Source organism: Notolepis coatsorum (assembly GCF_963971535.1).
Source record: "Notolepis coatsorum genome assembly, chromosome: 5".
Taxonomy (NCBI): Eukaryota; Metazoa; Chordata; class Actinopteri; order Aulopiformes; family Paralepididae; genus Notolepis; species Notolepis coatsorum.
The window spans coordinates 99595781-99613964 of record NC_140169.1 but is presented as its reverse complement, the minus strand read 5'-3'; the positions used below and the strand labels follow the sequence as shown (position 1 = coordinate 99613964).

At 43.7% G+C, this 18184-nt stretch overlaps 1 protein-coding gene across 1 annotated transcript in view; it reads left to right on the top strand.

Moving 5' to 3' along the window:
• The window catches only part of epb41l2 (erythrocyte membrane protein band 4.1 like 2), a 160007-nt gene that overhangs the window by 86898 nt on the left and 54925 nt on the right, over positions 1 to 18184 (top strand). The window contains exons 7-10 of the mRNA XM_084314197.1: positions 5309 to 5384; positions 9342 to 9438; positions 14336 to 14460; positions 14807 to 14894. Of these exons, the coding sequence (XP_084170323.1) occupies positions 5309 to 5384; positions 9342 to 9438; positions 14336 to 14460; positions 14807 to 14894 (386 nt within the window). The remainder of the gene's footprint in view (positions 1 to 5308; positions 5385 to 9341; positions 9439 to 14335; positions 14461 to 14806; positions 14895 to 18184) is intronic.

Sequence of the window (18184 nt, the reverse complement as noted above, 5' to 3'; positions counted from 1 at the left end):
GGTTAACCTTCTGTAGTGTGGTAGTGAAAGGTTAACCTTCAGTAGTGTGGTAGTGAAAGGGTTAACCTTCTGTAGTGTGGTAGTGAAAGGTTAACCATCTGTAGTGTGGTAGTGAAAGGTTAACCTTCTGTAGTGTGGCAGTGAAAGGGTTAACGCGCGCCTCATCTCTCCTGCCTCGCGCTGCACCAAGCAGCAGCAGCACCAGCAGATGCGCCGCGCGATTGTACATTTGTAACGTCAACACAGCCCAGCTGTCAACTATGTTATTTAGATGTATTTAGCAATTAGGTTGCAAAAAATGCACCCTAACGAAATTCATTCGCTCTTAAAATTCTAACTGTGTTTTAATGGTTTTTAATTAAGTTAAAACACGCGTTTTATAACGGCGTCAATGCCTCTTTTTTTTATCTTTTTTTTTTAGACTGCGTTACGTTGCTTATAACTTATAACATTAAGATAGTGTATTAACATTGTTATTCTCTCTCTGAGAAAGGAGAGCTAAATAATGTGTCTGTGTGTTAACACCTCTTAAGTACCAGTACTTGCTACCCGGACAGGCCGCACAGCCCGCGCGTGTAGTTTTTCTCCTCACTTGAGAGAAAATTTGTGGAACTATTATAACAATAATTACCTCATTTACAAGTTGTATTTAAGTTAGCAAATAAGGGCAAATAAGGGAACACATTAATGACAATTCAAATATGTAAAAAAAATCAAGATTTCGATTTTTTTGATTTTCTGAACAGCAAGACATTTTCTTCATTTCAGAGCACCTCCCCCTTGCGAATCAAATCGGGTTTGGTCACGTCGAGTCACATATGTTGTAGTATGTTATTGGATGAGACTAGATATGTTGTGTAGTATGTTATTGGATGAGACTAGATATGAACATGGGATTATCTGGAGGCTAACAGCAGGTCAGGGCTCTTAGTTCGTTATCTCAATTAGGTTTCATATTAACACTTTAAGTGCCGAAAACGTGTTTAGGCATCTTTCCTAGCCATGCTCAAGTTGCCGAGGACGCCCTAACTCGTCTTTAATATCAATATTTCAAAAATCTGTGATCGAAATCATATTTTTCCTCCGCAGCCCTGAGACACAGTGCTGGTCTCCTCTCAACCCTCTAGCGGTTCAAGAGCGCCATCTGGTGGCCGATCGGCAGATCGCCCAACAGGAAGTCACCCTTTGAACCAGTAGTACTCATCCAAATGTGGTCCGGCCACTCTCTATAGCTCCCGCGACTCCATCTTGAAACACTGGATAATAGATCGCTCGCCCTAACTCAATAAACAACGTTATTTGGACGTATATACTATTATACAACCTGGAAATGGATCGGATATTTCTACATCCCATAATAGGAATATTTCAGTTCCACGCTCATCGTCCAGCGGCGCGAGGAAGCCACGGTAAGATTCAGCGTTATTCTCTAACGTCTTCTTTACTAACTGCTATGATGAACATATGACCCACATTAGATGAATGGTATAACGTTGCCCACGGAATTATAAACGCCCCCTCGCCCATCCGGTCAACATCAGATGACGTGTAGTAACTTCTAGAAGTACCTCCAGTTGACATTTTTTATCTGGCACAGATCGCTATCAAACTCTATTTCATCATCAATATAATGCATTTGGAGCTATAAATCACGTTCTGGAGAAAGCTGCAGAAAAAGATAAAAACATACTTATACTTTAGACCATATTTTAGTATGAATATGTGAATGAAAAAGTTTAACGTTCATACACCCTGAACAATACATATAGGACATTGAATGGGCCCTAATAATGGCAATCTAGCAATAGAATTTAAAAAGTTATAGCCCTGCAAAGAAGGGGAACTTCTCCATAGACAAATAGAGCTGGCAAGGGATGGTATATCATGAATTTAACCTTCGGCAGTTAAAGTGTTAACATCAAAACATGTTTTGATTATATTAGTGGTTTATATTTGTACATTTTCAGCTCTTAGCTTCTTGTATGTGCCGTCTCTGAGAACCAGACATTGGATGACCTGCATTGTTTTAAAAATACATCCGCAGTTTCACACCACACTTGCATTCTTTTGAAAATCTACTTGCGAATCAGTCCGTGACTGCGTCTCTCTCTCTCTCTCTCTCTCTCTCTCTCTCTCTCTCTCTCTCTCTCTCTCTCTCTCTCTCTGTCTCTGTCTCTGTCTCTGTCTCTCTCTCTCTGTCTGTTTATTGCTTCCACTGAAAGACATCAAAGACAAGAAGTCATAAATTCTTTCTTTCTCTTCCTCTGTCCATTCAGTGTTTTACATGCCTTCAGTTTGCCTGTTGCCATGGTCACTGCTGATGTGTCATCAATGAGGAATTCCACAGCTGACCCCCCCCCCCCCCCCCCACACACACACAGCTTGAATAACGGAATTATGAGACATCTGTTTCTCTCTGTCTAGAACTATCTTCTCTCCTCTTCTCTTCTTTTCTCTTCTTTCCTCTCTCTTCTGCTCTTCTCTTCTCCCCTGTCCTCGTCTCTTCTCTGCAACTAACCAGGTCCTTCTCACTTCCCGTCATGTGATCTACACAAGGCACGGCATTAGTTTGCTTACTAACCACCTTACGGGAAACCAATGAAATATGTTGAGGTTTTGGCTGAGTGTGGCTCTTTTTGTCTTTATCATAGAACATAGTGTTCTGATCATTATGAATTTATGTTTTTTTCTGACCTGTGGATCAGCAAGTTTGAGACGTGTGCAGTGATCTCAGTGTTAACAAGAGTGCATGTATAAAAGTCCCGTCCACTTGGGTAGGGATGAGCCCGAATCCGAATCTATAAAGCTTGTTTTCAGAACATCACACAGATGGTAGATTAAACTTTATTGTCAGAGAACAACAAAATCTCATGGGCAGCCTATTAGTCTATAGGCTGCATAAAAACAACACACCTAATTTAGCAGGAGAGGGAATGTGGGTTGTACCAACACTGTCTGTCTCAAATTCTCATTTTGGCGCATTCTTCCAGTTCAGATGAGACTATATCCTTCCCCACTGAACCAAGCTATTCTGAATTTTGGTCCCCTGTGACGGAAGCAGAATTATTTGCATAATGATATGCGTACCTCCGCCCCTTCTGTGGTTTAGTTCCACCACTCACAATCAACAATTCACTCAACAGCGGAGCGAGTGGGAATATTGCGGAAGCGGTTTCCCTGTCAGTGACACTTCCTCAAAAGAGAGAGAGAGGGAGAGACAGACCGATGGAGAGAGGGAGAGAGACTCGAGAGGCTCTCATATGGTGCGACTCGTCTCAGAGCGATCTCTCCTCTGTCTCTGTCTCTGCATTTACACACAGTCGCGAGTCGAGCCGCTCACACACGCTCGCTCTCGGAGCGATCGCTCCTTTCTCTCTCTCTATCTCTCTCCCTCTCTATCTGTCTCTCCCTCTCTCTCTCTATCTCTCTCGCTCTCTCCCTCTCTCTCTCGCTCGCTCGTTCTCTCTCTCACTCTCTCTCATATCAGCACTCACGTCAACCTGTTGCAAAATATCATAGCGCACGCTCCCACGTGTATTCTGATCCGTCCAATATGATTCACGGGGTATATATTGTCATTTGAAACAAGTTACCAATGCATTGTCCCGTGGGATTATGCCCCCCTGCGGCGAAATTAATTAGTCCTCTATCTCTATCTCTCTCTCTCCCCCAAAAGGTATCTGCCAGTACGCAGTGCAGTGCAGTGGGTGACTGTCACTCAAAGAGCATTGCGAGTATGGGCGGAGTGCTGCTCTACAGCAGTGGTTCCCAAAGTGGGGGTCGGTCACGAGCCGCTGTGGGGGGGTCGCCAGAAGATTCCCAAATTATAATTATTTTTTAAAGATTTCCACATTTTAATTTTAATTTTTTTTTATGAAGTCAGGCCACTGAACTTAGAAACAGGCCAGGCCAGTGTTTCTAGTTGCAGCGGCACAATAGTTAGATAACCTAGGTGGGGAACAACCAGGAGATCACTGCAACTCACACAAGTTGGAGAACTATCTCTCTCGCTCTCTCTCTTGCTCAAACACAAACACACACACAAAGGGAGCCTAAAATCCATCAAAATCAGTGTTGTTGCTAATCATTGACACATGCTAGCCTGTAATAATCCCCCCCAGAAAAATCTACTTTGCATTTGATATATTGCAAATATATGCCATCACACACACTGGCATTTAAAGGGTTAGAATTATAAAATGAATGTGTGGTGTTATGATCAGGGCTGAAGTTGAATAAAAGATTTATGAAAGAAAAAGTGGTATTTCAACATATATAGTAATATTTTTATGGCGTTTTTGAAGAGGGCAATTTAGTCCCTTATGGTAAGAGTGAGTATTTTTTTCAATCTGACATTACAAAAAAACTGAAAATCCTTCTAAATCAGTGTTGTTGCTAATCATACATATGCTAGCCTGTTTTTTAACAATAATTTGTGATGCCATCACAAACACTGGCATTTAAAGGCTACAAATAAAAAAAATCCTACACCAGAATGCAGGAAATGAAGTATTTGTAACAAAGAAAATCCTGGTGGGGGACCCCCAGACCCCCCGCTTAAAAAGTGGCCTGACTGGGGCTATATTTCGCACTATATTTCCTGGCCTGAATGATTTCCCCAGTCCGGCCCTGGTTAAAAGCCTCCAATGCTTATTAGTGTGTGTGCGTTTGAACGTTTGTATGTTTCAACCACACATCTCCATAATATTTTTTTTTTAAAGGTAATTTTTTTTCTTTTTTTCCTTTTTTCCCCTCCTATAATAGTGGGGGTCGCGGCTCTCTGACACCGTTATTTCGGGGGTTGCGGCCTGAAAACTTTGCTTTGATGTTTCATGCTTGAAAATAAGTTAAGTTTGTTTTTCAGGTAAGAGAGGTTTGTTGTTTCCTTCCTACTGCTTGAAGTAACTGTTTTTATGAATATGTGTCTCTCTCTATCTTTCTCTCTGTCTCTGTGTCTTGTTCTTTCTCTGTCTCTCTGTATGTCTCTCTCTCTCTCTCTGTGTGTCTCTGTGTGTCTTGTTCTTTCTCTGTCTCTCTGTCTCTCTGTATGTCTCTGTCTCTCTCTCTCTCTCTCTCTCTCTCTCTCTCTCTCTCTCTCTCTCTCTCTCTCTGTGTGTCTCTGTCTCTGTGTCTTGTTCTTTCTCTGTCTCTTTGTATGTCTCTGTGTGTCTTGTTCTTTCTCTCTCTCTCTTTCTGTGTGTCTCTGTATGTCTCTGTCTCTCTCTCCCTCTCTCTCTCTTTCTGTGTGTCTCTGTCTCTGTGTGTCTTGTTCTTTTCTCTGTCTCTCTGTGTCTCTTTCTCTCTCTAGATAATAACTGGCAGTTTTCTTTCAACGTGAAGTTCTACCCCCCTGATCCTTCCCTGCTGACTGAGGATATTACCAGGTATACACACACACACACACGCACGCACGCAATATTGGCATCCAGAGGTTTAATCATTTTAACTGGCCATGTAGACCACGTCCTTTGAAGGCTAGAACCCCTGAATTGAGACACGGCTAACGTTTTTAAATAAAAGTCTGTAAATGTTTATTCTACGTTCTTATGGAATGAATGACATTTATAAAAAAATATATATATATATTATAACTTTTATTCTTTTTTTTTTATCAATGGATGGAGGAGCCGCACATTGACGGGCAAAGAGCCGCATGCATGCGGCTCGCGAGCCGTGGGTTGGCGACCCCAGTTGGTTATAAGATCTCACAAGTTTCAAGTTAGCTTTTATTTGTCATGTATAAAATACATGTACATTACAGTGAAATGCTTGATTCTGTATGAGCCCCTGAGAATGGGGGTTGGGTTAGTGTTGTCATTGAGCATCCTGATGGCCTGATGCTCTCAGACTGAAGGTGTCAAGTGGGGGGGGGGAGGGGGGGGTGGGATGTGTATCAAGAGAAATTGCTTCGGTTTCCTTTAAGCCCTGTAGCTCAGGAATGCGTAGTATGGTATCAGCATGATTCATAAGACATAGATTGAAACGTATCTGGCCGATTTGTACAAGTGATGACTTATTTTGAAGGTGTCAACCTGTACTTTCATATCATGTAAAAAAAATAATAATGTGAAGACCCTTCTAAAGGACCCAGAGTCTGTGCCTGGTCACATATCTCATGCAGCATAGGAAAAAAACAACAGTAGTCTACTAAGAATAAAATCGTAGTAGACTAAAACCAATCCAACCAGACTACCAAGTCAGCCCAAGAGGGGGGGGGGGGGACAGTCTTCATTATGTTCACAGTTTTCTTTATCTCTCTCTCTCTCTCTCTCTCTCTCTCTCTCTCTCTCTCTCTCTGTGCGCATGCGTGTGGATGGTGGGAGCGTTTGGTGAGTGGTGTGGTGCGAGAGTCTGAGGAGGTACGCGTGAGTCTTTCTAAACTTTTTCTATCTTTATGATGTTTGTCAAATTGTGAATTGGACTGTGGTTTATTTGACTGGCTGTGTGTTGATGGTGGGCTGGTAGCGTTGTCAGTGTTCGCCTGGGCAGCTGTCTGCTGTCACGGTGACATGGAGTTCGCACAGCTGACCAGGAGACATGGTTTTAAGGTCGCGCCGGCATTTCCGTGTTCAGTGGAAGAATGCAGTCTCGCTGTTGCAAGAATAGTAGGCGCTCCGGCCGTTAAGTCTGTGGCAAGGATGAACGGGGGAATTGTTTTCTTTGTGGATGATTTGATTAAAGTTAATCGACTGATAACGGACGGTTTGGTCATACGTGATACTTTTGTGTCTGTGATGCCACTCACAACACTGGCAAAAAAGGTGACATTGGCAAACGTTCCTGGGCGACGATTGGTGGGCGACAATCTTATATTAAGGGAACTCGCCAGGTTTGGAAAAATTGTAGCTCCCTTAAAGGAAATGTCTTCGGGGTTTAAGGCACCTGAACTACAGCATGTGGTTTCTCACAGAAGGCAGACGTTAATCATAATGAACAAACGTGATGATGAGTTGGATCTTAATTTTAAAGTACTAATAGACGGGTTTGAGTATATTATTTTTGCGTCGACACAAAACATGCGCTGTTTTGCGTGTGGAAGGGAGGGGCATCAGAGACAAGCGTGCCCTGGGGAGGGGCCGAGCAGGGGGGATATTGATGGGGAGAGTGCATTGAAGAAAGGGAGAGCAGCTTGGGGTGTGAATCGAGGGATTGAGGGGGGGGGAACAGGGAAAGAGGGGTGGTGGGGAGTTTTCTGAGAAGGTTATTGTACCAGGTAGGGGTGATAAGGGGATGGAAGGAGTGGGTACGGCTGGGATTGCGGTACGAGGACAGAATGGGGGGGATGGAAATGTGGGGGGGGGGGGGGGGGGGTAGAAGGAGCTTGTGTCAGCCGGGACACGTTAAATAGCCAGGTGGAGAGTGGAACTGTTGACGTACAAGGGACAGATGGACCTGTTGAAATACGAGGGACAGATGATGGGGATGAAAATGAGGGGGGGGGGGGGGGGTCGTGGCAGGAAGGATTACAGAGGTGGCAGGTGGACCTGTTGTAATACAAGGGACAGCTGATGGGGATGGAAATGAGGGGGGGGGGGGTCGTGGCAGGGAGGGTTACAGATGAGGGGAGTGTACCTGGGGTGGCTGTAGCTGTTGAGGGGACAGGGTCAAAGGACTCAGTTGAGGGGGTCGGGGTGGAGGACGTAGAGGATATTTACATGGAAGAGGGGGACGGTGGGATGAAGGTTGTTAGGCAGAAGAGGAAGATTGAAGTAGTTGGGTTGTCAAGCTCTCAAGCTAAGAAGACAGGTGTGACGGAGGAACTCAGCAGTACACAGAGTACACAAGGGAGTACATGGGCGGAGATGTGTATTGATGATGATGAGGAATATGGGAGCGATGAATCTGTAACTTCAGATGATGTTTGCTATTCAATGGATGCAATGAAACTGTTTTTACAGGTGACTAAGAACAGGAAGGGAGTAGAGGTGGAGAATTTTTTTCCAGATAAAGATTTTTTGTTTTGGCAGCAAGGAAACATATGAGGTTTAAAGGAGATGGTCGTTTTGTTGACACAGATATATACAGGATGAGAAAGATTGTGCAGAAGGTGCTGCGGGGCCCCAGTATGGTGGCGGATGGAGTGGAATCGGTGTAGTTTTGTTGTTTTATTTGTTTGGTTTGTTTTACCTTTTTATTTCTAAATGAGAGTTTTTTTTATTGACAGGACTGGTGTGTTATCACTTAGGGCTGGACATTTCAAGGTGTCCCGATACCGGGGCAAGGCGGCTGAGACATTTTTTGTTCATCATGTACTCTTATACATTTGTGGAATTTTATAAAGACTGGGACTATGGAGGATTCAGAGACAGGAGCGGAGCGTATCGTTTTCATGCCCGATGGGAAGGCCACGCCATACTCCTTCGACAGACCTTTCGTCAGAGTCGTCATGGGGGATGTTGTCTCTGCCGTCTTTTTATGTTACCGGCACCGTTAACCTTGTTCATGGGTTGGAAGGTATGACTGTGGGGCTCATCACGTTCTACGCCGAAATAAACGGTTTCCTGATTCAGCCTCGGAGGATGATGGTAAAGCGGACTTTGCTGGTTAATTTTTACCCGATGTTTGGAATGGGTTTCATCAGGGTTTTGAGCTCTCGAATCGGACTGCTTGATGGGAAGTCACTGGGGGCTGCCAGTCTCCGCACGGGGGAGTGGGAGGTGATGTTGGAGCGGCATCTGAACCAGGGAGGAAAAGGCGGCCTCGGACGGGGAGGCGAGGGTAACATACTTTCTGATGAAGATGTCGGTCCAGAGTGCATCTCGGTCCCCCTGCTCTGTTTTCGCCCCCCGACATCATCGATGCCATGTGATATAAAACTGGTGGACGGTAGGAGCATATATGATAAGGCTGAAGGAGGAAGGTCAGCTGACGGGCGGCCCTGTTTATCCACGGGATAGGCTTTGACTGGAGTCTGTCGGACACGCACAAAGGCCTGATGTGTTGTACCACACGGGGAAAGGTGAAGCTAGAGACGCTCTTCTCAGGACTACGGTTTCTACAGTGCCTCTCCGGTGTCTCTCTCTCTGATACGCCCAGAACTTTGGATCATTTAAGGTTTTTTTCCCTATGGGGGAAAATTTCAATGTGACATTTTGGTTCAGTTTCAGCATCGGTGTCCCTAATTGATTTTTTTTTGTTTGTTTTTGTTTTTTTGTGGTTTTGTTTGTTTGTTTTGTTTTTTGTTTGTTTTGTGTTGAGTTGTAGAGTATTTTTATTTTTGAACGTTTTGTTACATCTTGTGCAGTTTTAGTAAAAAATAAAGTTTTTTATAAAAATCAATCAAATCTCTCTCTCTCCTCTCTCCTCTCTCCTCTCTCCTCTCTCCTCTCTCTCTCTCTCAGGTATCTGTTGTGTCTCCAGCTCCGTGAGGATGTGTCATCAGGTCGGCTGCCTTGCTCCTTCGTCACACACGCTCTGCTGGGCTCCTACTCTGCTCAGGTCAGTGTGTGTGCTCTGCTGGGCTCCTACTCCTCTCAGGTCAGTGTGTGTGCTCTGCTGGGCTCCTACTCCTCTCAGGTCAGTGTGTGTGCTCTGCTGGGCTCCTACTCCTCTCAGGTCAGTGTGTGTGCTCTGCTGGGCTCCTACTCCTCTCAGGTCAGTGTGTGTGCTCTGCTGGGCTCCTACTCCTCTCAGGTCAGTGTGTGTGCTCTGCTGGGCTCCTACTCCGCTCAGGTCAGTGTGTGTGTTGCTCTGCTGGGCTCCTACTCCGCTCAGGTCAGTGTGTGTGTTGCTCTGCTGGGCTCCTACTCCTCTCGGGTCAGTGTGTGTGTTGCTCTGCTGGGCTCCTACTCCGCTCAGGTCAGTGTGTGTGTGCTTGTGTGTGTGCGAGCAGTCCCCATATCAGAGGTCTATGGTTGTTAGGGTTTGGGTACCATTCACATGTTATTTCAGTTTACATTCCTACAACAATTTTCTATGTATTTATTTTTTATCTGGCCATCCTCAGTAAATACTATTAAACTCCTCCCACCTTATCTGATGTTTCGAATGTCTGTAGGCTAATGGTCCTGATAGCAGAGCTCTATGTGTGTAAGTTAATGATCTTGATATCAGAGCTCTACGTATGTGGCTGTAGGCTAATTCTCCTGATATCAGAGGTCTATGTCTGTAGGCTAATGCTCCTGATATCAGAGGTCTATGTCTGTAGGCTAATGCTCCTGATATCAGAGGTCTATGGCTGTAGGCTAATGCTCCTGATATCAGAGGTCTATGACTGTAGGCTAATGCTCCTGATATCAGAGGTCTATGGCTGTAGGCTAATGCTCCTGATATCTGAGGTCTATGGCTGTAGGCTAATGGTCCTGATATCAGAGGTCTATGGCTGTAGGCTAATGCTCCTGATATCAGAGGTCTATGGCTGTAGGCTAATGGTCCTGATATCAGAGGTCTATGGCTGTAGGCTAATGGTCCTGATATCAGAGGTCTATGGCTGTAGGCTAATGCTCCTGATATCAGAGGTCTATGGCTGTAGGCTAATGGTCCTGATATCAGAGGTCTATGGCTGTAGGCTAATGGTCCTGATATCAGAGGTCTATGGCTGTAGGCTAATGGTCTTGAAATCAGAGACACAAAAGACAATGTCAATACATGCTAGAGGGCTAATGCTAGCTAGCTTGATGTATGGCTACTTCGGCTTTAAGCCAGCACGGCGGCAAATTCACAAAGGGATTGCGCTGCTTTTTCTGATGATATGCCTGTTCAAATAGCCCCAAAACAAACCTTGCTATTCACAAAGCACTCGCAAAGGGTAAAATACTGCGCTAACTGCTTGCCATCATCATTGCGTCTCTGTGTTTGTGCTATTTGCGGGTATTTAACTGAGGTAACATGGGCGGAAAATGTGCCTCATTGCAAAAACACTCCAATTCACAAAGATTGGCGCTTATTGCCACACGCAGTCAAAGTGAAGTTATTTACGTCATCAGGGAGTTGGTGGTAACTAAGCGCATTTATAAGTGGTGTCATGGCCAGCCTCTCCGGTGATCCAGTGGGTTAGGTAATAATCACAATGAAGAGAATAGAACCTGCACAGGCGCACACTCATGCTCCAGAATAAACTTTAACTTTTCGTCAGGTTTATTCTGGAGTATATGAGAATGCTGATTTTATTCTTTTAACTAAACATTAAATACAACTTAATTTCTCACTCTAAAAATATTCCTAAATCTGAAAATATTTTCACTGCCTAACTTCGGCCTGAAGATTCAGCACCATGGACAGGTCTGCGCAAACTAATTTATTTTGGGATGACATGACAAACGAATGCAATGACAAAGGATAGTGACAAAAACAAAGGATGCAATTGTGTCAAATACAAATTAAGAAAGATCTATACGTTATGAAAAAAACGACATTCAAATGGTGAAAAATACTGTTATGTCTATCTGTTATAGAAACTAAGAGCTATTGATCCGTCAGGACTTCCAATTCGCGATCAGATAATCAAAGCTTTAATTGTCTGTCTGCCATTGTCCTAAGACATGCATACTCAAGTTTCAAGTTTCTTTAATAGTTGTCATACAGAAGTACAGAATACTTTTATACAAAATGCTTCTTACTGTTGCGCTCCAGAGACTGTGCAAGACAAGATAAGTATGAAATAAAATAACATAGTAAAATTAGAAGTAAAAAAAATGAGGTCACAGTGTTCAGTTTAGACATATGTACAATGTTCGATGCAGAGTAGACGTAGTTACCATACAATATACAATACTGTGCAGTGTACTAATATACAATACTATATAGTGCAAGGCAGAAATGGAGAAATGGGACGAGGTGCAATTTAGGTACAATTCACAGTAGGTGTACGAGTTGTAGTGCAAATCCTTTATCAATAAATATAAAGTGTAAGTGTGTTTGTGTGATCTAAAGTGTGGAGAGTGGGTGCTGCAGTGTGTTGTTTGTTTGAGTGAGTGTGTGCGTGTGGGTGTGTGTGCTGTGTGCATTTGATGGTTGTTGCATAGTCAATACATGCTAGAGGGCTAATGCTAGCTAGCTTGATGTATGGCTACTTCGGCTTTAAGCCAGCACGGCGGCAAATTCACAAAGGGATTGCGCTGCTTTTTCTGATGACCTGGGAATAGAAGCTTCTTCTGAGTCTTTCTGTGCTCGCCTTAAGACTCCGGTATCGCTTGCCTGACCGCAGCAGTTCAAAGAGGCAGTTGTTCGGGTGGCTCGAGTCCTTAATAATTCTCTTAGCCTTCCCCTTGCACCGCTTGTTGTAAATGTTCTGGAGGGTGGGAAGCCCCCCTCCAATTGTGCGTTCGGCTGAACGTGTCACTCTTTGTAGTCTGCTACGGTCTTGTGCAGTGCTATTCCCAAACCAGGAGGTGATGTTGCCGGTCAGGATGCTCTCTATTGTACATGAGTAGAAGTTCCTAAGGATCTTCTGACTGACTTGGAACTTCCTTAGGCGCCTGAGGAAGTAGAGGCGTTGTCGTGCCTTCTTCACAACACTGTCAATGTGTGTGGTCCATGTCAAGTCCTCGGATATGTGGGCTCCGAGGTACTTGAAACTGTTCACTCTCTCAACCGGTGCCCCGTCGATGCTGAGGGGGCTGTAGTCCTTGACCCCCGACCTCCTGAAGTCCACAATCATCTCTTTTGTTTTGCTGACGTTCAGGGAGAGGCAGTTCTCCTGACACCACTGTGACAGGTTCTCTACCTCTTCCAGGTAGGCCCTTTCGTCGTTGGCAGAGATCAGGCCCACCACTACTGTGTCATCAGCAAATTTGATGATGGTGTTGTTGTTCCGCTGTGCTACGCAGTCATGTGTGTACAGGGAGTAGAGGAGGGGGCTCAGAACACAGCCCTGGGGGGCCCCTATGTTGAGCGTGATGGATGAGGAGGTGCAGTTGCCGGCTCTTACCACTTGGGGTCTGCCCGTCAGGAAGTCCAAGACCCACTGGCAGAGGTCATAGTTCAAGCCCAGGTCCCTGAGCTTGGCTATGAGTTTGGAGGGGACTATGGTATTGAATGCTGAGCTGTAGTCGATGAATAGCATTCTCACATAGTTCCCCTGCCTCTTGTCCAGGTGTGATGCTGCTGTGTGCAGCACATGGGCTATGGCGTCCTCCGTGGACCTGTTGGGGCGGTATGCAAATTGCAGGGGGTCCAGGTTGATGGGGAGGGAGGAACAGATGTAGCCCTTCACTAGCTTCTCAAAGCACTTCATGGCTATGGAGGTGAGGGCTACAGGGCGGTAGTCGTTGAGGCAGTATTTATACTATTTTACCATATCAGGAGCAAATTGTACTCTGCGGCTCCGTGAGCCAACTGCGCTGCCAGATACCAGGAGCAAATTGCACACCGTATGGGTGTGTTTTTACGCAATATCTTTAGTGAATAGGTCCTTAAGACGGAGCACATAGCAGGCACAGATCACACGCAGCTACGGGTGCTGTTGAGGCCGCAATCCACTCTTTGTGAATTCGCCCCCATGGTGTTTTGCTTCACAGTGCATCCAAAGAAATGATGGAGACGGCTGTAGCTTTTAGCAATGAAAGGCAATAAGGCATTGAAGTGTTGTTTAAAGTTAGTAATTGAGGCGTTTTGGCAGCTGGCTAGGATACTGAAGGTATTCAGGGGGAAGGTTTAACCATCATCAGTAGAACAACATCTCCAGCGATGAGGTAATTTATCAGTTATTTACATCTCATGAGATGATGATACTGGATATATTATAGCTGATGGCTGCCACCACCACCCAACCAAAGGTTCTTTCCATCTCCTGAAATGACATGTTATCTGCAGCTGATACAGGATGGATTCTTTTTTTTTCATCCACTTTTTCTCCCATTTTCTATATTTTCTCCCATCCCAATTTTCGTATCATCCAATTCAACCCTCCCCTGTCACGAACGCTGTTTCTTGCCTCCCACAAGCCGGCTGCAATGTGGACTAAGTCATACATAGCACAAGTCCCCTCCGGTACTTGAGGTAACAGCAGTCGCATCTTTTCACCTGCGCAGCTCGATCTCTCAGTGGCGAGGAGTAACGCGTGGGAGGCTCACGCTGCCCCCGACACTTCCTGATTCTACTGCGCAGGCGCACCAACCGACTTGTAGGAGTCGCTTGTTCACAACGTTCGATCCCCACCCTTCAGTTTCCCTCCCCGTAATACGGCCAATGTGTATTACTGCGGACGACCAGCCAAACTGAAAAACAATGTGGAGAGCTGGATTCGAACACGCGAATCCTAGCGTCTCCACACTGGTGGCGAGTGCCTTGCCCACTACACCACCTAGCCGCCCATACAGGATGGATTCTTATGAAATGACTTTCTATCAGCTGTGATACATGATGGATTCTTATGTCTGCCTCAATTTCTCTGTAGGCAGAGTTTGGTGACTATGAGGCCGACCAATCACGGCCCTTGGATTACATCGGTCAGCTGACCTTTGCACCCAATCAGAACAAAGAGATGGAAGAGAAAATTATGGAGCTGCACAAGTCCCACAGGTCAGAATACATTATTATTATTATTTGTTATTGTACTTTATTTTACCCTCATTTTCAATACATGATGGCATCATAAATGACAAAACATTCAATAGTTTTGGGCCCACTTGAAAAAGATTACCCTGGTTAAATAAATGAAAAAACAACTGAGTGACTGAAATACTACCTGGTTATGACATACAATTAGCACAATTATTCCCATGGTTTCTCAGTTGCTGGGGAAATAGTGAACATGGAGGTGCATTTTGGCTGGTGTTGGCCTTTTTAACTAAGGGAGGCATCATTTTCCCTCTGTTTTATGTTTTTATGTTTTTATGTATTTGTTTATTTGTTTGTTTATTTTCAGGGGGATGACGCCAGCGCAAGCTGACACTCAGTTTCTGGAAAATGCCAAGAAACTCTCCATGTACGGCGTCGATCTGCACCACGCTAAGGTCAGTTGGTGTGGGTGTGGGTGTGTGTGGGGGTGGGTGGGTGTGTGTGTACGTGACTGTGGGTGTGTCAGCTGTATAAACACACTTGTGGTAGCGAGAGGTCGTTGGCATGGAAACTACCTGTCTGTCACCCTGGGATACAGGGTCAGTGAGAAAGAGAGAGAGAGAGATACAGACAGAAACGAGGGAGGGAGAGGAAGAGAGAACTGGTTTTTGAAATAGATTGAAAGAGAGAGAACGAGGTCACTGCTCTTGTTGGATGAGCTGCAGTCATTTAGAAAGAGAGACACAGAGAGAGACCGAGAGGGAGAAAGAAATGGCTAGAGACGTACAGGGAGAGAGGGAGACCTACGTGGAGAGAGAGACACAACGCATACATAAAAGGAGAGAGAGGGAGACAAGGTGAGAGAGACATACACGAAGAGAAAGAGAGAGTGACATGGAGAGAGACAGAGGGAGAGAGAGAGACAGACAGAATGAGAGAGAGAGACATATAGACAGTTCAGTTCAGACTTTATTGTCCCTCAAGGGGAAATTTGCTTTGCAGCAGTGGTAGAGACAACAACAACAACAACAACAACAACAACAACAACAACAACAACCACAAATAAAACAACACAAGAAACATCACATCTTACAGAATCCAACCAGGAAGGGAGTTTTAAAGGGAGTTAAGTGCATTTAGTGTCCTAGGGATGTATGAAAATTTAAATCTGTTGCTCTTTAGCCTGGGGAGCCTATATCTCCTGCCAGAGGGGAGGGGGACACACTCCTCCAAGAGAGGATGGTCAGAGCTGTCTAAGATCGTCTGAGCCTTCCGCAGAATTTGTCTGTTATAAATGTTTGTCAAGGAAAGCTGCTGGGTCCCAATTATCTTGCTGGCCATCTTGACTATGTTGGCCAGACTGTTTTTGTTGTGTATTGACAGGTTGCCATACCAGGAGACAATACAAAAGGTTAAAATGGACTCAACAAAAGATTTGTAAAACAAAACCATAAGTGTTTTGTCCACATTAAAAGTGTTTAGTTTGCGCAGGAAGTAGAGTCTCTGCAGACCTTTTTTGCAGAATGCAGATGTATTCTGATTGTGGTTTAACTTGTTGTCAACTACTGTTCCTAGGTACTTAAAGCTTAGCTTTAACAAAGCTTAGATAGAAAGCTTGTTAGAAAATTAGATACATGTATGTCCTTTTTGTCCAGATCCGGGGGTCAGTCCTACAATGGTGGATGTCCCTTACTGACTGACTGGCTCTCCGCTGTTAAAACATGCATGCGATGGTGTGTAGCCATCAGACCAAGCATGTGGGCGGAACTGAGCCTCACAACCCCCTGATTTTTTTTTTTTTTTTTTTTATTATTTGTCTCGAACATGGAAACATAAAACAAGTTTAAAAAACAAAAAGGTAAATAGTCAAAGACTATTTCCATACAATAAGTGTTTGAGAAGGAACAGGGGGAAATAAAATAAAACATATCAAGCCCTGCCCCTTCCTTACAATATTTTACATTATAATTTAATAAAAATAAAAATAATATAACAAATAATGAAAAATTAAATAAAAGTACAGGTTTTTATATATCCAATTATCCAAATGAGAAGAAATATGTATTAGGCAGTCACATTACTGCTCAAGCTCCTCTCTCTTATGTGTCCATAAGTGCTTGTTTATAGCTACCTTTAAATTGATTGATATTATTGCTTAATTTTATACTCTCCTCCAGACCATTCCAGAGTGATATCCCACAAACTGCAATGCACATACTTGTGAAAACATCAATAAACATCAATAAAAGTCCAACTTCTTTTTTCTTTCTTTCATTTAACCAGGTAGGTCTCATTGAGATTAAGAATATATTTAGCAAGAGACCTGACTAAGGCCATGTCCACACAAATACGGATATTTTTTGCAAAGCGCACATTTTCTTCTACGTTTGGGCCTTTCATCCTCACGTAAACGGCATTTTCGGAAAAGAAAACGGAGATTTTCGAAAACGCATTTTAAAGTGAAGATTCTTTTAAATATCCGTTTCAGTGGATCTGTGTAGCCTAGCCACACGTTAAACATATTCTAGAGCAAGGGTCTGCAACCCCGCGGTCTGGAGCCCTTGCAGCACTTCAGCCACTCTGCAGTGGCTTAATGTAGGTTTGAAAAATAATAATAATATGGAAATAAATAATACATTTTATAAATTTAATATTTCATCAACTAAAATATGTCCCACCCCGCGCCTCTCCCTGCCATCTGCAGGTGGCTATTCCTGAGTTTCGGACCCCCCATTAAGTTAACCATGGATAAATAAGTAAAAAAGAAAAGTAGAGGGTTTAATTCAGTGTGGACAGATTAATTTGTTTCCACTACTAATGATGCAGGCTTGATATGTGGCGAGCAATAAGCGAACAACAAAAAAACAACACTCACCACTTAAAAAAAATCAAACAAAAATATTTCTAAACACGGTTTTATATTAACTTAATAAATAAACAAAAACGAATAAATATATATAATAATATCTTACTAAACACATTAAGAGTCATGTGTTCAGGGCCAGGATTAAAGGAAGTGAGATATTCAGAAACAGACAGCTCCCTACAGACTCTGTTTCCAGGTCTTTCATTAATGTTTTAAATTCATTAAAAGCTTGATTTTCCAGCTGCAAGTTAGCTTGTATTGTATTCCAAGAAGAGGGAGTGGAATACCTACACTTACCTAGTTCTGTGTGGACCTAGGTAAAAACAGAATAGTAATAATAATAAAAAGATACTGTACAACAATCACAACATGTTATTTTCTTAGTGTCCTTAGTGGCTATAGCTGCCAATGTTGCGTGATATGAAAGTGCACAGATGGGGGGGGGGGGGCAAACCAATTACAGACGTATAAATAAATATGAGGCAGTGTGAGTCTCCGCATAGACACAGAGGGCCAATTAGCCTTGGTGTACAAGGTGCAGTGATGTGTGAGAGCTTCACAGCCTGTCACACACGTCTAGGTTTAGTTTAGTTTTAGTTCATTTAGTTTAGTTTATGAACATAATACATCATATCCAATACATTATGGAAAACAATAATTACAAACATCCTACATAGTAGGCACAGAACTCCTTACATAGCAGTACAGAGTGCAAATTCTTGCACCATCCTAACAAGATCCTCACATCTTTTTTATCTTGAGAATCCATAAAAAAAAACAATTGGAAATGTACATTACTGCTGTGCTCGTCAATATAATTATGCACGCATGATGAAAGCATAACTAGATAATGGTATGAAAGTGGTGGGTGTGCGTGGT